This window comes from Falco cherrug, unplaced genomic scaffold, assembly GCF_023634085.1.
Source record: "Falco cherrug isolate bFalChe1 unplaced genomic scaffold, bFalChe1.pri scaffold_35, whole genome shotgun sequence".
In the NCBI taxonomy this organism is placed as follows: Eukaryota; Metazoa; Chordata; class Aves; order Falconiformes; family Falconidae; genus Falco; species Falco cherrug.
Genome location: NW_026599480.1, coordinates 974,994 through 1,001,518, shown reverse-complemented (window position 1 = coordinate 1,001,518; position 26,525 = coordinate 974,994). Strand labels below are relative to the sequence as shown.

At 47.8% G+C, this 26,525-nt stretch overlaps 3 protein-coding genes across 3 annotated transcripts; 1 reads left to right on the top strand and 2 right to left on the bottom strand.

Annotated features, from left to right (window-relative positions):
- Positions 1-15,791: 15,791 nt before the first annotated feature.
- On the top strand, positions 15,792-20,316 carry LOC129735098 (39S ribosomal protein L27, mitochondrial-like; the record flags this gene model as incomplete). Its single annotated transcript, XM_055700478.1, has 4 exons — positions 15,792-15,933; positions 16,654-16,721; positions 17,182-18,739; positions 19,521-20,316. Coding segments are annotated over 3 exons (417 nt in total), but the record flags the coding sequence as incomplete, so codon positions are not given.
- A 1,421-nt stretch (positions 20,317-21,737) lies between these two features.
- LOC129735106 (crossover junction endonuclease EME1-like) lies at positions 21,738-24,520 on the bottom strand. Its single transcript, XM_055700488.1, has 3 exons — positions 23,146-24,520; positions 22,587-22,776; positions 21,738-22,227 (listed from the first exon to the last, which is right to left on the bottom strand). Exons 1-3 carry the CDS (start codon positions 23,217-23,219, stop codon positions 22,057-22,059), a joined length of 435 nt encoding a protein of 144 aa, XP_055556463.1. The 5' UTR covers positions 23,220-24,520; the 3' UTR covers positions 21,738-22,056.
- Positions 23,705-26,424, bottom strand: LOC129735105 (crossover junction endonuclease EME1-like). The gene is made up of 3 exons (XM_055700487.1): positions 25,406-26,424; positions 25,206-25,324; positions 23,705-25,010 (listed from the first exon to the last, which is right to left on the bottom strand). Exons 1-3 carry the CDS (start codon positions 25,680-25,682, stop codon positions 24,873-24,875), a joined length of 534 nt encoding a protein of 177 aa, XP_055556462.1. The 5' UTR covers positions 25,683-26,424; the 3' UTR covers positions 23,705-24,872.
- Positions 26,425-26,525: the final 101 nt, after the last annotated feature.

Sequence of the window (26,525 nt, the reverse complement as noted above, 5' to 3'; positions counted from 1 at the left end):
GCTACTACCTACTCTCCGAGATAGCTCAGTATAGAGGAAAAAAGTTAAATTAATTACATTGAAAAATGCATTGCAAAACACAGAAGGTGTCCAAGACAAAAAAACCTCCCATGAACAAGCCACAACTTCTGGATCCACCAAGTCTGACCAGGGTTTAAGACCTATCTGTTGTAGTACTGCCATTTAGAGGGGGGGTGGGGTGTGGGTGGAAATGGGGCTTGGGAGGGGCTGTTGCCTCCTGTTCTGCCCTGGGATATCTCTCTAGAGGTCCCTGGACAGACCACCACTTCCTTAATCACTGCTAGCAAGAAACACCTGGGGACATGCTACATCCTCATCCTCTGGACCTTTTCCTTCTATGACTCATACTTTGCAGTAGTCTCATACTACTGCTCCTAATTTAGCCATTTACAAGAATAGGGTTTATTTGTGATATATCTGTGATGTGGATTTCATTCTCACCGGAATTTATTTCAGCTCTGGCACGAAAGGCCAGGGATTTTGCACTATTTACTTGACTATCTCACCCTTGGAGTCCAGTGATGCAAGGAATTCTCACACTTCCCTAAGATTATCATCATTGCAAGAAATTCCAGCAAGAAATTAAGAACCAGATAACATTTCCCTTTTCATGTCTATGTTCCAGAGGATAAATACGTACAAGGTTTAATGGCATAGGCATCTGACCTTTTGACACTGTTGGGCGTGTTTCCTGCTCCCTGCTATACAGATTGCACCAGTACCAGGAACTTGGAGAATTTTAAGCCTTTTTCCTTCTCCTTAAAAAGAGTGTTTAGTCACAAGTTAGTGACTTTATTATAGTTGCTGCACACTGAAGAGAGAGAAGCTGTCAATCCCACTGCAGCTCAAGCCCCCTGATGGCTGTTGCAGACAGGGAGTCAGGTGGGGAATGACACTGCAAGGGACTTGCACATCCTCTCCCGTACTGTTCCCTTGCAGACACTGTCTGCGACAGGGCTCATTGATCCACTACTTCAGCCAAGGCAGAAAAACAAAGAAGAAATTCCCTTAGCAGCACTGGGTTTCCCTCTCTGGTACACTCTGGGCTGTGCTTGCCACCTATGCTCCCTCCTGGCTGAAGCTGGTCTTCAGGCCTCTCTTCCAGCTATGAAGCAGCTTCAGCTCATGGTACAAAAGAATCTTGCAATGGGTATGTAGATGCCAACACTGTTTCTGAAGCATCAGAGCAGATCTCTGCACCATCAGTCTGAGACATGGGAATCTCAACAACAGATCGCCAGTGTTTCAAAATTGAGGCAGCTGTGCCAACAGGAGATCCTCTCTTACAGCTGCATTCCAAGCAAAGAGCTGTCTTTAGGCAGTGAAGCTGGAAAACAGCTCTATCAGATCTCCAAATCTCATTTCTTCCGTATTTTTTAGCTCCCCTTCTCTACTGAGGCTGCACCACAAGGAATTCTTCCCATGGAGAGGTGCAGTGGAGAGCCCAAACATGGTTTATGAGCTACAAACTCCCCAAGAAGAAATACCATTCAAAAAATAGCCATCATTCCAACACAGTTCCTGGCCACTGCAGACCACACAAGGAAGGGAGGGAACATGTTTTTCCATCTTCAAAAATTGAGTATGACCACAGATCTATTGGTTTTGTGAGTTTGCTCCTTTCTAGCTAGCCTTTAGCCTTGGGTGGTACAAACTTTTTTTCATCTATAGAAAAAAAACATGCTATTTATCTGATGTGGAAGATAGTTCCCTGAACAGCGAGGTCTTGAGATATTATTTCTACAAAATGTTAACAGCCTGTGCTCAGCCACCACCCCCTGCCAGCAAGCATGGAGATCTTCCTCAAGCTGTTCTGTTCCACGAGCTCTCTGTGCTCCAGCTGAGGTTCCACCTCCTGGAGTAACCACTCGCTTACTGCCATGTTCAGTTTGGGATCTCTTACAACACACAGCTCTTACAGAGCTGCCATGTGGTGGTGCATCTTGCCCCCTTCTCTGGGCCACTCCATGACCTCAGGAATTCCTGTTAGGTCTTGGCATTTGAGTAATGAGTTGGGCAGTTAAGCACCCCTTGATCGTACCAACAGCTCTAGCATGACTAAAGTGGGGAGCGGCACTGCCTGAACTGGAGTTCCTGTTTCCTGGCAGAAATGGAAAACAATAGTCAGTCATCCTCTGACAGCCTGGGGACGCTCCTGGCCCAAACCATAGCCCAAGTGGAACAGCATCATTTTCATTGAAAAGCGACCAACTCCGATAACGCCAGGATGGAACTTTACGGCTAACTAAAGCCAGTCACCTCTGATCCTATGAAGAGCTGTCCAAGTGAGACCCTTTGAATCTGCTGGACCCCAGCAGGCTGCAGCCAGCATCTCCCCCTAAGTGGGATGTTGCTCAGAGCTCACAAAGTCCCAAGTCTGCTAAACAAGGGTGACCATCGCCAAAAGCTGATACCCCAGCTTCTTGAAGCTCATCCCTGTGCTCATTGGGAAATGCAAAGGCACTGGATGTGACTACTTCACTGAAGCTGAGGGGAGCTTTTAAGAGGTATACCCTCATACATGGATCTCTGTACCCCTAACCCTTTGGTTTTGTGCGCATGTGCAAATTGATTTAGATACCTCATCACCAAAATACAGTATAAATGTTATAATTTCAGATCTGTAAATAAACCTGTTATAATTGAAGTAACTCCTATTGAATCATTTTGCCAATGTTAAATTAATTGATGATGAAGTGCTGTTACAATTTTGTGATCAACCATGAACTGTGAATAAACCTTCACTCTCTGTACCTTAGATACAACCTGTTGTCCAAGCCCAAGGCTAGGATTGGATGTAGCTGCTCCTAAACACTATCAAAGAGTTTAGAAAGCAAGGGAGTCACTAGGTTCAGAGTGGACCAACAGAATTATTTCCCTTACCCCTTATATTCCTTTAGACATAAACCATTGTCCAAGTCAGACTAGGATTGGATCTAGCCACACCTAAACTCCAAAGAGCTTAGAAAGCAAGGGGGTCCATTCTGAACCTTAGGACTCAACAGAAGGGTCTATTTTTTTGTCCTACTCTTTCTATCTTTTCCATTAGCCATAAATCATTGACCAAGTCTGAGACTAAGATTGGATCTAGCCATGCCTAAACACTATCAAAGAGTTTAGAAAGCAAGGGGGTCCCTCTCTAAACCTCAGGACTCAATGGTAGGGTCTCCCTTACCCCTTGCATCTTTGATCCCTGCAGAAATCATTTTGGCTTAATTCTAAATTGATTTTTAATGTGATTTTTCTTTGTGTGTTCTATCCATATCATAACTAATAGAGTGAACTTTGCCATCGAACTTTGTGAAGTTGCACTCCCACAAACTCTTATTAAAACTATTCCACTCATACCTTTGATAGCTATTCTTTAAGCAACTTCATCTGAACCACTCACTCGCACATGCCACCAGCATGTCATTCCCCAACCCTAAACAGCACAGTTGCTTATTCAGACACTGCTGACGGACACAGACCACCCTCAGCTCTTAGACCAGGTATACACCAGAGAACATCCAAAGTGAGGTGGGTTCCCAGCTAGCACATGTCATGGGAACCAAATGCAACGCTGCCCAAAGAGACCTCAGGAAGCTTCCACAATGTCAACTTCCACATGGTGAGGGGAATCCATTGCCTCTTTAATCATCAACTTGTCAGCAAAATTATTTGAAATATCATCTAAATAGAAGTTTGTAAGATTTAAGGATTCTGCTTCTCCCATCATGTTTCAAGACAATGGGATAAGGATGCTTCACGTCATCAGATGTGTCATGTCGCGTTTAGTAATATTTGTTCATGCTTCTTACATAGAAGGTCAATATTTACATTCAAAAACGTTCTTGTACAGATGACAGGAAAGCTACTTTTTTTTTTTTATTGTTGCTACAAATCTAAAGAAATCGTTTACAAGGGAGCAAGCAATGAGAGGAGCACATTTCCTGGTCAGTAGCAGCTGGCTTATGCCAACTATTGAGATTTTTGACTCACAGAGGCAGTAAAAATCCCTACGGAACACTTTCTTCTACATCCTTCTGCTTTGATTAACTGCAGGGGAAGGGATAAAAAAAAAAAAAAAGGCGTTTAGACCTTTTGTTTTTAGCCCAGGCTCCCAAGAGCTGGTGTATACATGAGCCACTCAACACACACCTGCCACAATGGGAAATCACCTCCGAGTCCAACTTTCTCATGGTAAAAGGAAACAAACATCAGAAGAGCTTGATTTTGTATACAACATTGATAAAGCCATTCTCCCTGCAATTAAAACTAAAGGTATTCAATTCAGTAAAATGACACTGCATTCCCCATGACTTGTTTGATTGCATTTTGAGTCTGGTTGAAGAGTCACATTCAGGAGCTGCATAAGGATGCATTTCATTTGGAAAGATAACCAAATTCAGACAACGGGACTGTTGAGTTTTTCTAATCATTCAGAGGAAATATTTAAACAAGATTTTTATTGACATAATCTGTCTGAGCACTAGACATTTGAGAGCACAAACTACTTCAGGCTGAGCCGCAGTGTAAAACCTGCAGGATGACGTCTATCTTGCAGTAAGATGATCTTTGTCCTACTCGAGGCTAAACACCAAGTAAATCACCCCATCCTTCCTTCAGGGGCTACCTACAGGCAAAAAAAGGCTGTAGCTAGTGCACCCCAAAGTACTAGTCCTACAGTTTGCATTCTGCCAGCAAGGGACCCTACGCTTGCTGTGGGATGTCTTTCTGGTATCCAAATAGGAGAGAAGATCCAGGCTGATGCTGGGCAGTGGGGCTCCCATGGGACCCCTTTGACCAGCAGTAACCTACTCTGCTCAGGGTGCCGCTGTCCAAAGCCCATTGGCATGAGGCAAAAAGGATCATGTAGCAGAAGACGTAGAGCTGCACCCCAGAGGAGCCACTGCCTGACTCGGAGGCCAAGATGCCCAAGAGGTCTGAGCTTTAGCTCTTCACAAGTCTATGCCCTGATGGTTTAGTGGCTTATGATAGACCACTTGTGCAAAATCAACAGCCATATAACTCAGTATGTGCGGATTTTTTGGTTTGCAACCAAAGGCTTCCTCATTAGAGCATAGCTTGTCTTGCCTGCCCAGCACAAAAGATGACTTTGACATATTTATCCAAACAAATTCTAGTTATTCTCAACAGATCTTTTCTTGTTCTCAACTGATCTTTTCATACCAAAGTCCAGTTCTTGCCAAGGACACAGATTTTTTTTCTGACTCCATTTGCCTTAACTGGGGCTCTCTGACAACTCCCACTAGTTCCTCTGACACTGAACGTTTCCCTCCATAGCATGTTTTTCTTCTGTAAGGCATAGTCAGATGCTGGCACACTACAGGCCAGTCTCTCAGGACACTCACTTATTGACACATCACATGTTAGCAAGCATGACAGCTGCAAGGAAATATTTTTTAGCTGAAGTCTTGCCAGTTGTGCAACACAGGAGAGATCTGTCTCACATGATGGCTGCCTCTGGTCTATTATTTCAGTGTCTCACATTTATTTTCCATGGAAAGCCAGAAGCAAAGTATTCACCCACCCTCTTCTGCAGCTCCAGAAGGAGAAACTGGGGTAAAAGCTGCAGGGCTGGAGCTGCTCTCAGGGGTCTCCCACAGTTCAACCCCATAGATAAGGGGAGGAACGAAGGGAAGAGGTTGATTGTGCAAAATTAATTGCCCAGGACAGCTGAAGGAGAAGCGACATGCTGCTCAAAGCAGAGGCGAGTTTCAGGTTTCTAATACATGTTTAGGGTATTCCCCTTACCACAACTCCATCTCCAGCCTTTTCAATTACCTCAACTTCCATTTCCTTCCTCTATTTCTCTGGCTCCTCGGTAGATAAGATCTGTACAACTGACATTTTTCTCAGTCCAGAATAATCAAAATGACCCATCCCAGCGCAGAAAAGTTACGTCCTCCAGAACTTTCTACCTCAAGTTACCACACAATTTTTGTGTATTATTTTAAAGTTTGTTACGTTTGTGACCATCGTACCAAATATTTTGGAAGAAGGAGCGGAGAGCATGATCCTTTGTTCCAAGAGAAAAGCTCATTAACAACCCTAACGGCACATGCATCAAAGCTTTTTAAATCTGACAAGTCATCATCTAAAAAGCAATCCCCAGTCTGGGCATCTCTCCACCAAACCTCCAGCAGCAATTACAGAACCACATGGCATGAACCACCGCGTGAGAGCGGCGGAGATAGGGCTGCTCCAAGAAGCCCTGGAGAGCGCGCTACACCAGCAGATCTCAGCACATCAGGCAGACAAGAGACATCACGGTGCTTTGGAAAACATGGAAATAGGGAAAACCTGCCTCTGCCTCATTGATGTGCTACAGAGGATCACAGGATTGCATCACATCTGTCACCAATTCCCCTCTGGGAAAACGGATCAATGGCTGAGAACCCTCCCCCCGCACTCAGTGGGATGCTGCTGGGAGCTACAGGTAGCCCTGCTGCACAGATGGTGGGGATTTCCACCCTGCTCCAGTGTTTGTAGAGGAATGAAGTCAGAGGGTTGATTAGCATCGATAATACACAGCTGTGGCCTTGCCGCGAAGGCAGTGGGTTGACTGACATGGACAATGTGCAGTTGTAGCTCGTTCCTGTTAAGTAGTTAAATAGCACTGAGGAGGAGTAGTGTGGCCTGACCTCTGGAGGAATGAGAAACAGCACAGACAGTAGAATCTGACCAATGGTAAAAAGCCTTGTTGCAGCTTACTAGTTGGTGCTGCAACAGTATTTTAGGTTACAAATCCCTCCCTGCTCCAGCTGAGCCAAAAGACCCCTGCAAATGACACAGGCCAGTGAGGCATAGGCTCCACCACCCTGGGGGACCTGGCATCACCAGCCTAGTGGTTCTCCTTCAGCAGGATCCACTGTTGCAGGGTCATTTAAGCCTGTTGTGATTCATACTGGCCTTCCCACATCTTTGTCTTTTAAGAACTGCTTCAAAGCCAAGACAAGTCACCCCGTGCCCAAGGAGGTGGCAGGAGGGCAAAGTTGCTGGTCCCACTCCTGGGAGTGAAGGACACGTTTCCCCCTCCCAGCCTCACTGCCCTTGTCTGTGTAGGGTAGCTCTGGAGAGCCACCAGAAATGGAGGAGTAACAGGTCTGCAAAGGCCAGACATCAGGGCAAAATTCTGCTTTTCCCTCACCCAAAGAACACCAGGACAGGGAGCACCCCCCAGGTCCCCTCACACCACCACAGTGACCCCAAGGTGTTTGTAAACTCAGAACCAGCCCAGCTGCAGGTCCTTACTCAGATAACACAGCCAGGAGGCTCAGGGGAGGAACTTCCTAATAAAGGAGCCATTAAACTTCCTGATATTTCCCATTTTACTGGGGAATTCTTCCTTCTGGGTCCGTTCCTGCAGATGTGGTTCTGGGCAGGGGAATACACCGAGGATGGCGTGCCCCAGGGCTGTAACATGGGGACACTACAAACATAGACACATTAAATACCAACCAGTCTCTGGATGCTCTGGTTCAGGCCTGTTTGATCTCCAGAACAAAGGAGCCTGTAATGCTTCTGCCTCTGTGCTCAGAGAGGAGCCCGACAGTCACGTGCATATGTGTGACACCAAACTGACCCCAGATCGATTGATATTTCCCCAGACATAACCCTGACAAGTTGCTTGATTGCATCAAAGCAACTCCTTACACAGGGCTTGTCGGGGTGCATCCGTGCCAGTGCCTTGTGCACAGCTTCCCGCTGACACCACGGAGGGCAGGGACCAGCAGCAAAACATGGCAGTAACACGGCCAGCAGGTAGGAAAGCCAGAGTGGGACACACCATGCCAAGGTCCTCCAGCACCGGGGATGTCCATCAGTTCCAGATCCAACCAACGTTCTGGTCAATCCCCAACACATACTCTGAACAGATGCAGAGGAACTGGCATTGTGGTGCCCACATAGGTTCCTCTCAGGCAGGTGGAGAAAGCCACCCAACCAAACACATACCAGCACCAAGGCAAACCTGGAAGAGACCAGGTACATTTCTTAAGAGCTCTCTCTTCTGAACTTCCTGGCTTACATTATTATGCAAAGCTCTGCCCTCATGGTTTGTTTTGCTTCAATTTGCCCAGAGGATGAAGAATTTGGAAAGAGATGCCTCAGATGAGATCATTCTACCCCCTCCCTGTCTTCTTGCATGACAATAGAATTCATTAATAAAAGTCACAAGGTTAAAAATTGTTCCAAGAAGCCCAGGGAAAGGGAAACCGCTTTTTCCTTGCCCAGCTGATTCCCCATCTTTGTGATCCCACACTGCACAAGGTCCACAAGAGACCTACGTAGAAAGCAAAGCTCAGATCCTTTAAAACAAGCTGCCTAAGAAGCTGGTGAGCCTACACAAAGTCAAAGTAATGCTTTTTGGAAGTGCCGAGTTCATTCCCATTGATCACAAGCAGGTTAGTGAGGCAGCCGCAGCACTCACATAGGAAGTTAACAGCCAAGCCCCACTGTCAGCCTCTTCTTTGGAAAAAATCTTATTACAGGCAGGAAGCAAGAACAGGAAGCAGGAAGCAGGAAGCAAGAGAAAGACAGTGAGATTTAACAAGTTTGGATACTTACTGGTAATGACACCTACTGCATTGTCAACTGCTGCTCCATTGCGCACGGCCAGCTCGGGTTGTAACAGCCGATTTACCCACGGGGGAGGTTGGGCACTGTAGCTCATGGTAACCCTGCATCAAAACATTGGAAGCACATGCAATAATTCAGGGACCAGAAAAACCATGGCACATATTTTACAACCTTGACCCAGAGATGGGGGAGCACTTACAGGAGGAAATATTGGTGCTGTTACTACTAGCAATAGCAGCTTTGATAAAGCCACAAAAAGCAATTCCCGTTTGAGTTGAAAAATAATGAATTAAATCATTTACAGGATGTCTGCAGAATAGAGAGAAAGCAAGTACCTGTTTAAAACCCTGTCAGCTGTAACTGCTCTTTCAGCCCGGCTGCAAGAGTTCAGATAACTCAGCACTTAATTTTTGGAACATCTGTCCAACCCAGAGTGAGATGAGTCACTGCACACACCACCAGGTGCCACTTCCCGAAAAAGCACTTGTGGATGTTCCTGAACAAGGCTCTGCTGAGGCCCCAAACCTTCGTCTTCACTGTGCTTGTAGTCATGTGAACTGAAGCAGTGAAGATTTCTTCTTACTAACCATCTCCCAGGGCAGAACAGTGACAAAAGATGAGTGTGCTGGGGTGGATGTGAAAATCAGCAGATTCTCCTTTCCACACTGCTTGTCCCCCACTAGCCCGAGAGCTCACCTTTAAATGAAACTTTAATACAGCCAAATGTAAATGCATTCAACAACTGAAACCAGTGAAACAACTAAACCACCTGTAAGACCAACAAGGCTTTGTACTGAAGCAACCCCTGGAGCCTGCAGCAGCCTTCAGTCAGGTGCACATTATTTAATTGATTTGAGGGGATTTTCTGGACTGCTAATCACCATGAGGTAGCTAAAAACCTGTGCAGCATGTTGAGTGCTACAGCACATTAGAGATGTTGAACCCCTGAGAGCTCCTTGAATAACAATGGTTGTTCCCCTTGTTTTGAGTGTGCAGCACCCAGAGAGGGTGTATCTACAGGTGGGTGAGCCAGAGCGCTCGTAGGGTGAGTGCCCACCAAAAGTGTGCTGAGGAGTTAAAGTGAAATATTCGTAGACGTTATGGAAAACATCCACAGTTCATGAAAACAAAGATTTTAAAAAGCCACGAATTTTGGAAGGGACAGAAGTTCTTATTCTTACAAACAGAGGCTGTCTTACTAAAAAGGAAAAAAAAAAAAAGGAAAAACAGAGACAAATTTGAAGTTATTAACTACCTGCTCACCCCCCACTCCCAAAGCCTTTTCCGAGTGATTCACTCTCAGATGCTCTCCTCAGGAAGTCTCAGTCACAGCAAGTCCCACGTGGCTGCAGAGGAAGGATTATCTCATTTCATCTTGCTACTAGGGCCACCTTAGTGGGATCCTGGTCACAGCCAGGGACCCAGTATCATCCTGTAACACATTTATCGCCAAGCCATAAACCATCACAAGCAGTACACATATGACTCAAGGCAAGGCAAAATTACCATTTAATTCCAAAGCAGATGCTCAGTCCAGAGACTACATCCATTTCAGTCCCCACTGGGCATATCAAAGTCTTAGCTATGCAATGCATTGTGGCATCCCCCCAAAACTGTGCTGCTTTAGAGACAGCAAGGCGTCACAGAGCTGTTGTGTACCTGCTGGATCAGTGTTAACAGGTAGGATTGTGGTGACCAGGAGAAGAGGGGTTAAGAGTTGTAATCTTTGCTGGATGCTACAGAACTTCTCTCCCCTGGAAAGGCATCATCAAAGCAGCTTCATCTGCTTAAAGACTTTCCTGCAACATGATCCTAAACACACAAATACTTCATCTCGTGGCTTTCTGCTGCAAAACCCAATTTCCACAAATTTCCAGCTAACCGGACTGCAAACAAGCTATTCAAAAATTCCAGCTACAGCACTTTTTTTGTGTTTAACTTTCATTTTTATCCCAGTGTCAATACAGCAAAACCTCAGCAGCACAGATTCATCAGGCTTCTCGCAGTACCTCTGATGTTTGTTTAAAGCACCTCATCTAGCAGATGTATCTAGCATCAGTACCAGGAACTAACAGCAGTCACAGAGCACACAGCTCTGCTCCTGCTCCACTTTGATCATTCTACAGTGAGTATGAGAAGGCCAAGGGGAGAACCAGATCATTTTATCACTCCACTGGCTACAGCAGAGGTTCACGGTAATGCAGTCACTCCTTTGGCAGCTCAAGAGTCAGGAGGAATATTTCCACAGGAAACAGCAATTTAAAACAGTAGCATACTTCCAAAATCAGCAGGCTTCAGGGGGGGAGCTTCTACCACTGCCGAGCACCATCACCACCCTGCTTCTGCAAGGGCTCTGCTCTTCAGCGAGGGCAATGGGGACATCTGGTCACAGGCCTCACCTCCACCTCCAACACCCACCTTCTTGCAAAGGACAGGCCAAAGCAACCTTCCAGCTCAGGTGCAGTTTGCCTTGTGCCTCTTGTTCCCCTTGTCCCTACCCAGTGACCTGTGGAGAGGACAGAGCAAGCAGGTGAGAGAGACTGCAACTCTGGCCATAGGGAAGACCCCATAACCCCTTCCAAACACCATCGTTCCAAAAGCAGAAAGACTTGCTGGTACGACAGCTTTGAGCTGTTATCTTCAAACCAGCAGGCTTTTGGCTCAGTAGAGCTTCACTCACCATGGTTCAGGAGGAACAGACCCATAAACCCACACTCGATGAGGAGCACACCAACATGTGTGAAACTGCAGCCCATAACAGCTTGAGTCTCAGTCCACATCACCCCAGTGTTCAGATACCCTGGGTCTCCCTCCAGCTCCACAGCTCACTCCCAATCCAAGATTTCTTCCCAATGCACAAGCCCACCGCAGGCAGCAAGTCAACGACAGAGCCAAAAACCCTGCCAAAGCGCATCAAGCCCCAAGTGCTTCGGTCACCAGCTGTGGTGGTGAAGCTTCTTCCACTGACCAACAGCGTTGCCTGCACATTTAAATGCCATAGAAAACGGTCAAATGAAAAATGTTCTGGCATCCTCCAAATCTATTCTGTTCAAAAGAAACAAAACTCTACTTGCTTTCCAGGGAAAACAGGACCTGAAATCAGAAGCAGCCGTTAGAGGAAATATGAGTCACATTGTTATAACCAGCTTCAGTTTTATCTGCACTTCCCCAGCCTGAGCAGTCACACTTTGAAGTGGAGAGCTCCCTTTTTGGTGGTTAGATTATCACTGAGGAGAAAACTTTGTGCATTTGTTTTGTTGCCTTGTACTTTCTACAGGTGTATCACTAGCTTTAAAGGTAAACACTTCCCAAGACAGGCTGAATGGGATTCTGTCTTTGCTGCCTTAAAACTTGAGCTGTTTTCCTCACTTCCCCTGCTTCCCTCAAAGACTGACGTTTTGGCAGTCACAGGTAGAAAATCCACTGTCTGAGAGCATGGACGTAACATAAAACTAATGCTTGTCTCAGTAAAACAGCTGCCTGTCTCAGCCAGGGATGATGCCACTCATTTCTGCGGTAGCACTGCTGGCAGTTGGGACCGCAGAGCCTTTCCAGCAAAGCTCCCTGTGAGCATCTCCAGCTTGTGGTGGAGCTGGGCTTGACTGCAAGGATCCTGGCTGGAGGCTTCAGAGAGGTGTCTTGACCTTGGCAGCATTTATTGCAGCCCCTGCTCCCTTTCATCAGCAAAACACAGGATAACGTGTGTGTTGACATATAGAACTCCCAACTACCATAAGGATAGCTCACACTAGTTATTAGATGAGGTCATTGGAGGTAAGGATTCTGCAGCCCCTGAGCAAACTCCTGCTTGGGCTAAGCCCAGCACTGACCCGCAGAGGCTGCCTGCGAGCCAAGACACAACGCTGGCACACACCTACAAGGATCTGGCAGAGGCCAGGCCATCCTGTGGAGCCTTTAGGAAAAAGCCCACGGGGGGGTGAAACAGTGGCCGCCCCCACCAAGCAAACTGGTTCAGAGGACTGCTACAGCACAAACCCCACGCTGCACAGCGGCTTCTGTAAATACATCAACCTCAGTCCCCAGAACAGCTCAGGCTTGATCCCTACAGCCTCCTCTGAGCTGCTGCTCTGCTAGGCGAAAGTCCCCAGGGACCTTTAAACTGTCACCTACTCACTCGTTTATGAACACAGTCTTTCAGTTTAAGCAGCTTTTTCCTTACTGCACCTTCACCCCCGCCCCAAGACATGCACCAACAGCTCCCAGCCCCTGCTCTGCAAGGCAGAAGCAGCTCAGCAAAGGTCCCCTGATCCCCCTGGGGGGCTGGCCACAGCTCACCCTTCCCGCCTGCTCACATGCCAGACTTGTGCTCTAAATAAGTCAGCTCTTGCTCCCAAAAACATTTAAGATCCAGCTGCAGCCAAATCCCTAGCATAATATTCAAAATCTTTATCTTCTAAAAAAAAACCCCAAAAAATCAAAACCCAAAACACCAAAAACACCCTCCCTTCAAAAGCTTGCCCCAGAAGAGGCAGAACAGGGAATACCTCCAGGTCCTCCACCCTGAGAAGGTTTCAGTATGAGGCAGTTCAGGGTTCAGAGATTTCTATTTCCCATCATGATTCTGCAGTCAGGAGTGACAAGGGCTGGCTTTGCAGTAATCCCCCTCTCGTGTCTGTGCATCTAAATGAACTATGAAATTGGAGAGCAGGGAGTCCAAGCATCCTCACCTGTGCCTGGCTCCTGAGGCAGCCCTGCATCCATCTCACCAGCAGGAACAGCTGCCCTGCATGATGCTGAACCTCTTGCCAGCTCCTGCTCACTCTGCCAGCCCAAGTGTCATGACAAACCCAGTGGATGGGAAAAGAAAAAATGAAATCAAGGCAAAATGCACCCTCCTCTTCCTCTTCCCTGACCATCACTATTAGAGCAACAAACTCAAACCCCAACAGCTGGTACGTCTGTAAGGAACACGTAAGGAGAGGTGGAGCGGTGCCCTTGCAATCTCATGTGGCCTTTCTGGAGAGGACAAAGATGTACCATATGAGATGTGCTGCGATGTGCTTGTGGTCAGGACTGGTGCGAATTAATATGGATCTGGTTTTGAAAGATCTTCAAGAGACATCATGGAATTTGATTTCTGAACTGCTTGCTGCAAGGCAAAGATGATGCACATCACTTAGTGGCATACAGTGGACTGTCCTCCGATACTGCCATCTGCACTGACACCCAAGAAAATCCTTTGAGAAGGAATCTTTGAGAAGATCCCAGAGCTGCTACCGAGGAAGCTGGCAGCAATTAGCCTGGCCTGCATGATCACAGCCCCTCAAATCTCCTTCCTCAGCCCCTGCGTAAGCACTGCCACACGTTCAGAAGGAAAATACAGACTGCTTCAACCTCAGAGTGTGAGCACAGGCTCGGCGCTGGCTGCCAGGAGCAGGGGGTTGGGAAGATTTCACTGCCCCAAGCAGCTGCAGTTTTCAGAACATCAACACAAAGCAGACAGGCGGTACATTTGGGTGATCTGAGCAACCCCAGGAGCTTAAAACCTTTGCCAGGCAACTATTCTTCATAAATTGCACTCTGAGCAACAGCAGAGTCCAACAGACATTAACGCCCTAAAACTAGAAATACAGGGGAAAATTTTGTTAATTTCATTTTCTTCCTTCTTTCTTTGCTGGTAGGAGATTGCACACTTTTGTAATCTCCCCACATCCCCTTGGATGCGAGTCAGTGCAAAGGTGTCGTTCCTGCAGCAGCCAGCCAAAACCTCTCTGGACGACGTCTCATCTCTGCTTCAAAGAGGAAAGGAGCTGGGTAGAGCCCACCCAGCCAGCTGCCATCAAAAAGCCATCCCGACAGATACACAGAGCAGGCTGGAGCCTCTGACCTGGTCAGGAGCGCCTGGATTCAGGGAGCTGTTACCAGGAGCGAGGCCCTTGCAGCTTTCTGTGTGATGCCTTGGGGAACTGGATGCCTGTAAGAGTCGGTCTAAAGAGAACAATATTGTCTCAACATTGCCAACACAGACCTGGAGGTGGAATGTGGTCCTCATGGACACCAAGACACAAAGACCCTGGGAAGGAGAACTGCACAGTACGAGGAGTACTGTGCCGCTCCCTGCCACCTGGGATTGAAGGGAACAACTACAATAAGGCCACATAACAGCTGTCCAGAAGATGGATCACAACCGTGGTCATAACAACGAACCAGAAAACAATACAAAAACACACCTCCTGTCTGAAGCTACCCGCCTCTAAGGAAAACCGCGCCTCGGGCACTCTTCTCTGGACATGCATGATAACCTGGCTCGAGAAGGCGAAGGCTGGCAACAATCCGTGGACCAGAGGAGGAGCAGGGCCTGTTGCTTGGCATAAAAAGATGCCTTCTTAGCAACTGAACTTTGGAGATCTTCCCCACCAAGGATCACGACGATCAGAAGGACCGGTGGGACGCTGCCTGGACCTGGGACCATAGGGACGCCTTGGACCCGTGGTGGTAGCTCTACTCCTCTTTCCTTTCCTTTTTACTTTACCTTTTATTCACTTTGTCTTTCTACCTATCGCACGCCGCTTTACGGGAAAACAATAAAATTGTGCTGTTTAATTGAAGCATAACCCCTTGGCGTGGTCGCCTTGATTTTTGCGCTTCGAGATGATAGTTAACAAACCATCATGAGTCCACTGCGTGGACTGTGACAGCTCCCCAGAGTCCCTTACCACTACTCCCAGGGCTCTGTAATCCTTGACACTCCTCACACCGCTCCTGGCTGTATCACTAGTGCCCACTTGAATACGTGCTTATATATTGTCTTGAATTGGAGTCTTCTCATTTGTAAGATTTCAAAATATTACTAAGTAAATGCCATTCAGTCGAAGGGGAAACTGAAACAGAGATCACAACTTGTCTTTTTTCAAAGCAATATAAGGCCAGTCCACAGCAACCAGTAACATCTGTACCTCGTTTGACAAGGCCTTGCTGAAACATGAATTTGTGCATATCCTTTAACATCGTTGCCGAGTGTTTTATTCCTCCCTGGGCAGTAACTGTACTTGAGATGTGGCCTCTTTGCTGGGGACTTAGGCCATGGTAGTCTAATTATGGTTTATCTTAGAAGTACTTCTCCTCCCCCCGGTCCCTGGGCTTTCTTTTGCCTTTAGTTTTAAAGCCTGTCTTAACTGTTAGCCTTTAAACCTGAAAAAAGAATAGTTTTTTTCAGCTGATGTTGTTTTTCTTCCTCCAAACCTGTTTTAACTACTCCCCAGACAAGCCTGGTTGCCGTCAGGTGTGCTTCTAAGAAAACTGGAGGCAGCTACAAAAATGTAGGTGGCCGCAGCCCTGGCAAGCGCTATGGATTTAAAAAAGTAGATGGTAGGTCTGAGCGTCTGCTGAGTCTTATTTGCACTTCATTGGGTTCTTCGCAGCTTCTCCCCTGGTGCTGGTGTCAGTTGTTATTTCAGGAGGAGGTGGCCAGGGCAGCTTCCAAGAGGAAGGAAAGGGAAGCTTCAGTGAAACCTGGTGATGAAGGGTAGCCACCGGCAGGAGGGCAGGGTGAGCAGCCTCCCTCCCAGATGGGCCTGCGAGCGGCCAGCTGAACTTGCCTGCAGAAAACCTCCTTTGGTTCTGACTTTGCCTCTCTGGAGCGCCTGGGAGGAGGGCACACTGTGGGACACCTACTTTCCCCCCACGCTGCGGTGAAAAGCTGGGCATTTTAGGTGTTTACAAAGGGGAGAATTATGAGGCTGAGCAGAAGCCAAAGTACAGATTCTTGCAGCCAAGTGCTTAATAATTATTAGCTTTGCTGATGAAAACATCAATGGGAAAGGTAATAAAACAAATGCCTTCAGCAACCAGAAAATGCCTTGTCCCCTAGAAGTAATCTTTTCAAAGCCTAGGATTGCTTTTTGCCATGGTCTATCAATTGCCTTTCATTTCCCCCTAAGAGCATTTTTGTTTATATGCTTTTAGCAATTGAAGTAATTATTTCTTAGAAAATTCCCACAGAAAGCTGGGCTTTGGAACCGTTTGTGTTCTGCCAGGGCTTCAGGGAGCTCCATTGCTCTGCAGTCTGACTCTGTCACTCTGTTGCAGGTGAATTTGTGCATGCAGGCAACATTCTGGCTACGCAGCGGTTGATGCGCTGGCATCCAGGGGCTCATGTAAGTGGTTTTGTATCTCTTCATTCGTTCTCAGAAACAGCAGCCCACAACAGAGTGCTGTCTTCAGTGCCTCCTCTCTTTCAAGCTTGTTCTTAATGCTCTTCCTTATATTCTATATCAACCTGAAGCTGGGTTTCATTGCCTGGTATTTCTTAGTCACAGAGCCCGCTCACACCTGTGCCCATGTGACTCAGGAAAGGTCTGAAAGTTCTGGAAATCCCAGAACGCTTCTGTAACCTAACTGTGTGCTTGTGCTTCAGGGTGGAATCGGTATCTCCTCCCTTGTAATGAGCACTTTTGCATATGGATTGCTGGAAGCAAATAGCGTGGTTTTATTTTGAAATACAAAGCAACAGATGCTGTCGAAGGCAGGATATCCAGCAAGGCAGACCAATGATCAGATCTTCTTTAGAGGTGGACCTCCAGCCTTCCCTTTCTAACAGTCCTCATCCTCTTCCAGGTGGGGATGGGCCGTAACAAGACTCTGTATGCCCTGGAGGATGGGATTGTGAGATACACCAAAGAGGTCTACGTACCTCTGCCCCGCAGCAGTGAGAGCAGGGAAGCGATCTGTTGTCTACCCAAAGGAGCGGTTCTTTATAAAGCCTTTATCAATGTTATCCCTGTCACAGAAGTAGGAAGCTTTAAACTCGTCACCATGCTCTGAGCTTCCTGCCTCACGTAGGGAGGGATGGGAAGGAGCGACTGGGACAGACCACCACAGCTGGACTGGCATGAGAGGACAATAATATTCTAGCTCCGAAGATACCAGTGTAGGACTTCCTTTTCTTGCTCCTAAAGCATGTGTGGTCAGTGTTCAGGCACTGGGATCACTCTGGCTGAGCAGACCTTCACCTTGGCTTTGTCCCCTTTGTCAAAGCAAGCAGCTGGTCTGTCTCCTTTGGTCACAGCACGTTTGCCAGAGAAGAGCGAACAGGCACCCCTGGTTGCTCCGCTCAGAGCTAGAGAGCTGGCGTTGGCTCCATGCTTGTCCTTGTGCTGCAGGAGGGACGGCACCGCTGCCTGGGGTCTGACTTGCCTGTGTCTCGGCTGAGTGTGAATCTGGGTGAAGGTCTGACATTTGGCCGTTCCCTGCAGACCAGAACGATGCCACAGGCACTTCTGTCCCTGACACCATGGGTGGAAGCAGCGTGCTGAGGCCGAGGCCTCACACGGCTGTGTTTCACTGAGTTTGGTAGCTGAGAGGGGCCTGGAATGGGTCTGACACGCCACATCTGTCCAGGGTCTCTGAGCTCATTACTGTTCCTGAGAAAGCTGGAGGGTGTCTCAAAGCATGCTCATAGGGAGGCGGCGTCTATTGAGGAGACATGAAGAACATCACAGTGGATCAGCAATAACCAGGAGATTATCCCACCTCTTCTTACAGAGCGGGTGACAAGGCTCACAACTGCCACCAGCCTGAACCGAAATTCCTGCAGCCCTCAGAGCAGCAGGCTGCTGGCTAGATGAGGTGAGTGCTTACACTGCTTTTGCAACACAGCAGGGCAAAAAGCCACTGGAGAGGCACATTCCCCCCGCTGCCCCCTCACACTCTCTGTGCTGGGTTCCTGCTCTTCCCTGTTCCCCTTCAAGGACTTGCTGCTAGTCACAAGGCCAGAAAAGCCCTGATTTCTGTTACGAGAGGACTGCTGCTTGCCTGCCTTTGACCAAGGATCGATTACTGGGGTGTATACAAGCACCTACAAACCTGGCTTTCTACCCAGGTTTTGACAGAGTCTCACTGCACAGCAGCAGGTGAGCCTCTGGGCTGTTGCTAGCCCAGCTCTGCCAAAATAAACTAACTTTCTCCCCGGTAATGAGTGACAGGAGTGGCACAGGGATATTGTGGAAGAGCCCCTGCTGTAGTTCATCCACTGCTCATCTTTGGGGCCTTACTCTCCTGTGCCCTCAGTGCTCTGGTTTCAGGGCAGGTATCGTTAGTTACAGCTCCAAACACCGAGCAGCAAGTGCTGACTATGCCAGATGTTATGGTACAACTTCAAGAGCTCCAGATCCAGGTAAATCAGTGAACCTTTAGTGCTGTGCTCAGGGTTTCAAATGTCTCTGTTTTGCTTTAGTCAGTAAGGGCTCTTTGTTCGACAGGAGGCTCTTGGGACGCTGCCGCAGGACTGGCTTGGCAGATGCACTCGCTTGTCTCTGTTCTATTGCAGGAGTGCAAATCCGAAATGTCATAACAGGCAAAGCCTCCTGCTTATAACTAAGCCATAAACACTTACTGAGGAGCATCCTGGAGGTGTCATGCAGGGAGAAGGGACCAAAAAACTATGGAAGCCATACAGATCTAAGAAGAACATTCCCAGCTTGGGCTTGCACCGCGCGGATGATCCAAAGGGCCTGCCCTTTCAGCAGCAGCTCTGCCCTGCCTCGCGGCCTTAGACTTCTAATAAGCGCTGCTGGTGTGCCCTTTTCCCCTTAATTTGTGTTCCTGGTGAACTGCTGAGCTACAAGAAAGTTCAGCTGTTCCTAAGGAGAACGTACCTCCACTCATTTCTTTTTAAGTGTACTGACCTATATGTGCAAAACCAGGTCTTGTGTTCCACAAAGGTGCTTTACACCTTCTTCTGTGCTGACCGTGAAACTAAATTTGAAACTTTTCATCCTAAACAGATGCTGCACATCTACTTACTGAACAGTTAAGTGATGAAAATTCATGACAAAAGACAGCTGCAGCACAGGCTGAAGTATCTCACCCGAACAGCTTGTTTCTGAATGTAGACTATTAAAAAGATACTTGATTTATTCCTCACGTTCTCTGTCCTGTAAACGCTTTCATTACAGATCCCACCTCCAGTTCTCGTCCTGCTCAGCCACCCCGGCACAAGCACTCCTGGTCGCGGTCGGCGCTGAGAGTCCTGCTTTTCGTGCTGTTCTGCATCCTCTGTACTTTGGCCGCCTGCAAGCTGACAGAGCTGCAACGTCAACCCCTGTGCATCAGCACGAACACTCGCTACGAGGATGTGGTAGCCGCTCTTCAAAACCATAAAACCCTGCAAAATATGCTACAACAGAACTCACAGCAGTGATTGTCCTGGACAGGCACTTACTTCATCAGCATCTCCTTCCACCATCTGCACAGGCAGAATTCCTATGGAATAGCGTTCTGATGAAACTGCTTTTAATCAGTCAGCATTGGTTTGTTGCTCCACTCCACCCAGAGCAGAGGTATTGTTCAGATCATCTTTGCCATGCATGTTTCGCAGTTGGCCTGTAACTCCCATGATTTGCCCACGTTAACCGAAACTTGTTAACACTTCTTACTTCCATGGGATGTTTACCTAGATGGTGAGACACAGAAAGCTACCGATCTGTATGAGTGGAAAAAACCAGGCCTTGCGTTATCTGGGTGCCTATAGCTCTATCCTGGAGGTAGGAGGGTTTTAATACATATCCATTCCTTGCTCTCATTTCTCTTTGTGCTAAAATTGGTGATACAGCTGTACGGGAGTAATATATTAAGGCCTACTCCAGGACCAATTACAAGTGTGCAGGGTGGCTGCACATCCATATGTTGCAGTGCAGAAGCTGATGCACTGTTGAAAGGAGCTGAATTTTCAATACAACAGTTTTCACAGCAGTTTGTCTGAACTGGATGTTTATGTTGCTAACGCATTTTCACTCGGGTATTTCAGAAACTGTCAAAAATTATTTCAGAGTACGTGAAGTGGAGTTAGAAATCATTATTTTAACCAGCTAGTGCTGACAGAGCAGTTGCAGCCGCGGCAGGCAGCACTGGGTGGCACTGTGGCAGCAGCACAGGAGCAGACAGGCCAGGGCTTTGCTGGGGGAAGCTGTTGGGAAGGCTGGGGGGTTTGGTGGTTTGCACCTAAAGAAAACTCACCTGCACAAATGAATTTATAGTTCAGAGAAATCCCGAGGTCTGTCATATCCGTAAGAGCTTTGTGAGCACTAAAATGCAGCGTACGCATAATGTGAAGCGGAGGTTTCAGAGAATATCCGTGCGACAGACTCCACTGAGACATCCTTCATTAGTTACCAGAATTGCTGCCTCCCATCTGATACCTGGGATTGTTGCTGCTAAGAGCAGTGCCACAAGGAAACAGCCTGTAGCATTTCATCCCAAGGTCATCAAGGCAGTAAGCTGTCACCTTTTTGTAACCTAATGGTAAAACTGTGATTCCCCAAGTATCACAGAAAAAAGCGACAGCATGAATCAGAGGAGGGAAGGGCTGCCTGCCTCTGGCTTAGCAGCTTGTGTTGTTTTCTGAGCTTCCTTGAAACAGCTTTAGGCTTTGCTTTTGGTATTTAACTCGTCACATTCTTTAAAAGTTCCTTGCTTAACTCTCCAGAAATGCTCAGAAAAATGGCAAACAACATTCAAAGCAATATTTCCTCTCTGCAGACATTCCTGCCAGCATCTGTTGCTTTGCCGTCTTAAGCTTGCAAATGCCAGGCTAATAAGATTTACCAGTTCAGGTCAGAAGCGTGCTACTGGCCAGGCAAGGGCTCCCGCCAAATACCTGCTTTTTTCTTCAGAGGCATCGTGGTTCCAAGGGGTAACTTCCACACACTGGAAGCTTAATTCACTCTGGGCACTCATCTCTGTAAGTGCTGCTGCTGCAGACCTCAACTGCCCTTGTGTGCCTGTCCACAAGTGCTAATGGCTTTGTGGACAGGCAAGCACGTTCCCCAGTCTAAGTAAAAGAAAGCTTTTTCTGCCAACTGTTTAGACCTCATAATTCCAGCACATACAACCAGATTTCAAGACCCTCAATAGATTAAGCCATCTGGAGACTGAATCAAGGCAGTCTAAACTTATATCTGAAAATTGGTCTTACTCATTCCCATCTGCCACAGTGGAAAACTGAGAGTCTTATTTTGTGAGGTAAAGTTCTTCCACCTCACTCGAGCAGGTGCTGGGGGGCGCAGCACCATGTTGCTTGAGCATTAGAATTTCTCACACTGGAGGGAGAAGGTAACTACTTGCAGTTTAGGCTAGCAGTAGAAAGTATTCAACACATGGCATACCTGTCTATATTCAAGACAACATGTTACAAAGCAAAGTTAATTATTCAAAATTGTTTATGAAATAGAAGGAATTATCAATGCTATAAACAGTGTCCAATTCATGTTCTGATGATGTTCACCACCTTTCTTCTGCAGACTCCAGCCGTTCAACAATTTCATCCAACCTTCTTCTGCTACAATAAAGTCTTGAACTTGGACCTTGAACTTAACGTGGACCTTGAACTTTAAACTTGAACTTGGCACAATAACTTAATTATCTAAGCGTTTCTTCCCAGAACAAAACTGAATACCTAAACCAGTCAAACTGTAACAGCCTCATTCCCTGGGGCTATGGATTGTAATTCAAATAGAGAGAAGGGTTGTAGGAAGTGGTCTGCTGATAGATTTGTCGGGAGAGGTATGGTCTAACTGCCTGGAAGGTCCTGCCAGCACCACTGCACGAAGGGATGTTCACCAGCAGGTTTTCCCGCTCCGTCTCCGAGGTTAATCTGCTGTAGGCCTAAAATCAACAAAAAGGAACAACAGTGTCATCCATTTGGATACATTGCTCAAAAAAAAATAATCAAAGCTAGGCACCTGTGACTGCTCTACCCTTTCACAACATAATTTTTCACCTGGTCCCTCCCTCACCAGGTCTCTTTTGTGAGCTGACAGGCTGATGTGAAACTAGTAGTGCTCCCTCAGGAGCCTGCTCTGTACAGCCAAAAGCAACGGGTGCCAAGGCATCCGTTCCTTTGCTGCCTTACTAAACATCTCCCACAGAATCATCATGTCAAATACCAGTTACATTATTTCTTCCACGCCTTACATTTGTTGGCTGTCTGCGCACAGTACTCTGTATTCCTGAGGCAATCTCACCTGGTACAGAAGCTGTGGAGAAGGGAAGGCAGCTGCAATAGCCTCAGCCATCGCAAAGTTGACCTGCCTAATTTGTTCTAACTGCCTCTTCCAAACTTGCAAGAGACCATTTACAACATGATCCACCTTCGGCCCTCCACAGCACCCCGGACCCGAGTAGAAAGGGAAGTCCGTCTCCTCTTTTGCTCGCCTAGGGAGAACAGAGAATGGGAAAGCAAGTAAGACAATGAGGCTATGAAGAAAACCCTATCCCTGCATCTGTCATTGCATTGGCGTCAAATGATGAAAGTCTGACCCTATTTTCTTTACATGCATTACCAGTTTCCTTGCTTGAGACCCAGATTTCCTCCTGAAAAGGGAAACAATCCTGTACTTGGGAGCCATCCTGACACAAGCCAACATGCACACAAAGTGGTACGTTGACATGAGAGAATTCCCTTTCTGTCAACCAGTTAAAAATTGTTGTCCTGAAGTACAGCCACGTAGCTGCTCTTCCCTCCAGTAACTGTGAAAGTGCAGCCTCTACGAAGACATGGCCAAACCTCATCTGACTGCTCACCTGAATGGTGCTTCAGCTACAGCTTTTGTGAACATGGTGACAAATTCTCCAAGCTCCTCCCAGCTCTCAAACATCTGGATTTGGACTTGTTTGGACACCTGCAGATCCACTAAAGCCTGTAAACCACGAAAGGAACAATTAATCTTGTCACACCAAACAGCACTCTTGTCTGAAACAAAAAAGGGTCACAGCTTCTTGTTACAGGATAAGACCAGCCACTCTCTCCCCATTTTGGGAACAGTTAATTTAAGGGACTGAAGTATTTAGGGGGTGGTGTGCCTCCTGCTGGTTAATACTGGTTTAGTGACATTCCAGCTGCCACAGCTCTTCAGTGGCAAGCTCTCATTTCGTGTAGCCCATTTCTTGGAACAGTGTTCAAAGAAGAGATGATGGCTGCATGCCTGTTTTACAGGTACTTACTTCTTCCACATCCTTTCTGGTTATTCCCGGATTTCTCAGGCTTCCCTGTTCCTCTTCTTGGTTTACACTTGCTGCCGCCTGTGGTGGTTTCTTTTTTGACTGAATTCTGAGAAACCCAAGAAGAGTAAAGTAAGACTGGGAACTCATTCACAGGTATTCCCCAGTGGTCACTGGGGTGACAGGCTGGAGGGGCCTTTGCTTGTGTTTCTGTATAATAGGGGAATAGTTCTGTGTGGGATCACCCCTTGGTCTCCAGTCTTTGCTACAAGGAATTAATGTAAACAGCTATGGCATTTGTCAAGGCCAGAGACAACACAGAAACTTTTAGAGGGAAGGATGTTCAACCTGAAATATTCTTCTACTCCAACTACTGCCAGTGCGATAATTTTCTGAGGCATCGCCTCCATCATGTAAGTCACGTAGCCCGACAGGGTCGTAAGCTGTCCCGCAGAGCCCTGGGCCACCTGCAAAGAGCAACAGAAAAAAAAGGAGTTAAACCATTCTGAGATGCACATTGTGATAAACGCAGTCACGATTCATGTCAAAATAGAATATTGTGTGATAAGCGTAACTGTTGTGCCCTGTGTACATCTAAAAGAGTTTGTGACCATTATAACCTGTATCACAATTGTAATGAATAGGCGCACGTGCTTCTCTTTTAAGACAATGTAAAAACTCCCCCTTCCTCTGAGGCAACTGCTATTAGAAAAGCGCGCCAAAGGAGACCCAGCAGGAGAAGGTGTACCCTAACGACCCAGCGGAGAAAGAGCAGGACGAACATCCGCAAGCGAGGAGAGATTGGTCAAGATGCTGGTATAAAAGACGCTGCTTTTAGGACTCAGGTGTGCGTGTGGTGGAGCTAATTGAGTTCTCTGCGCACCCAGCACTGTTTTTGCTTATTGTTTCTCAAGCTAAATTGATTGAACCCAAAATAAAATTGTTTTAATTGTTATCGTTTATAACGACATGTAAGTGCATCAACCTATGGCCCTGATTCTACAGATAGGCCTGCAGATGAAAAATTGTTTGCACTGCTCTTTGGGGGCAAGCAGGCAATACTTGATCTGGTATAAATTATGGCAGAAAATTTAAAAACCATCACACTCGATCTGACCATGTTACCTCTTCAAAAATGTGTGAAAAATTGTAACTAAGAAAGCAAGCTGGCCAAAACTTTGTATTGTACAACCCGAGTGGTTTTGATCCACCGATGGCTTCCAAAAGCAGATTTCTGGTTTACTGAAGCCATGGCTCCGTCCCACATCAAAACCTTCCTGCCGTGAAGAGGGATGACAACCACCACTCTTCTAGCAAGGCATGTTCAAGAGCACAAAAGTTATAAGCACTCTTACTTGTTTGTAATTGTAAACCATGCCCATAAAATCCTCCAGATGAAGCACAGTCAGGACACGTTCTTCTTCTACCCATTCAGTTCCTGCATCCACCTGTTCAGATATGAAAACAGCCAGACCAAGGGTGTGTTTATAATTCACTCAAACCAGTGCTCCCACTCAGAGGCAGGGAGAAGACAAGAGGGGTGTTTATTTGGCCTGCTAAATACAACGACTAATGAGTGTAAATAACTTGGGGGGGGGGCGGGGGGGGGGGCAGGCAAGAACATTGAGATTTTGCTTGCACACCTGAATTTTTCGCCTCCAGCTGATGCTGCACGGAATAACTTGACTAGCCTCCACACAGCAATACTTTTCAGCCTGCAGAGCCTTAAGGACATGCACTCCACCTGCTTTCTGTAAGAGAACTGAAAGCAACGCACAGGTCAGGCCTGCAGAGCAGAGACAGCACCCAACACAAAGGAGGTGCAGGCTGTGAGGACAAGTACCTGGATCTATCACCACGGCAATGCGTTCCTGGCTCCTCCCTAGCTGCTGGGCTTGTGGCATTTGAGCACGGGCATTCTGCTCCCTCCACTGCCAGGCATCACCGCGGGCTGCCCCACTGCCCTCCGCACCAAGCCTTGCCTTCTCGGCGGCGGGGGCTTCTTCGAGGGACCCGCTGCTGGCCGTGGGGCTGCCAGGCTGGCCTGAGGGCTCGGAGGGAGAACCCTCAGAGGCACCCGCAGAGTCTCTTGGCGCCGCAGGGGCTGTTTCGGTTGCCATCGAACACTTGTCCAGATGGCACCTGGGCTACCAGCGGCTCCCTGCTGCCGGGGGCCAGCAGGTGACTACCATCACTCGGGCCAGCTAGCGCCTCCGCGTCCCTGCCGCTGGCGTGGGGGGGCTCAGCAGCTGCCATCCTGCTAGCCAACACACTCATCCTGAGCCTATCATGTAGAGGGATGAATTCCTCCTCATCCTCATCCTCCTCCTCCTCATTCTCCATGAACACATCCTCATCCTCCTCCAACAGATAATCCTCATAATATACGTAGCCGTACTCATGCTCAAACCCATCACCCCCATCTTCCTCACTGTCCTGCTCCTCGCTCTCGCTGTCCTGCTCCTTGCTCTTGTTGTCCTGCTCCTCGCCCTCACTGGTCTCCTCCACAACCACTTTGGCCACCATCCCCTCCTCGGGAGAGGCAGTCGGGGGCTGCCCCTGCTCCGGCTGGGGGGCCGGGGGTGGAGACGAGGGCGGCATTGTTGCTGGGTGTAGCAGGGAGGTTCCGGTAATGAGCCCGTCCTCAGACTCTGAGTCGTCGAAGATGTCGTTGAAGATGACGTCGAAGCAGCGCGACGCTGCCACGGCTGCGCACCCTGCCGCGCACCCTGCCGCGCTGCCCAGGCAACTGAATCCCCAGTGCTGCGGCGCCCGTTGAAGCAACCTCGGCCCAGCTCCTATTGGTCCAAACCCGCCGGCATTATGATGCTCTCGGGGGGGCCCATCACAGCCCTCCGCTCGCGTCCCCGCGTTCCCGGCGGAAGGCTCGGACCGGCCACTGCGCTCTGCGACCTCCCAGCGGAAGGAGAAGAGCAGCGGCGGGAGGGGAAATGGCAGCGCTG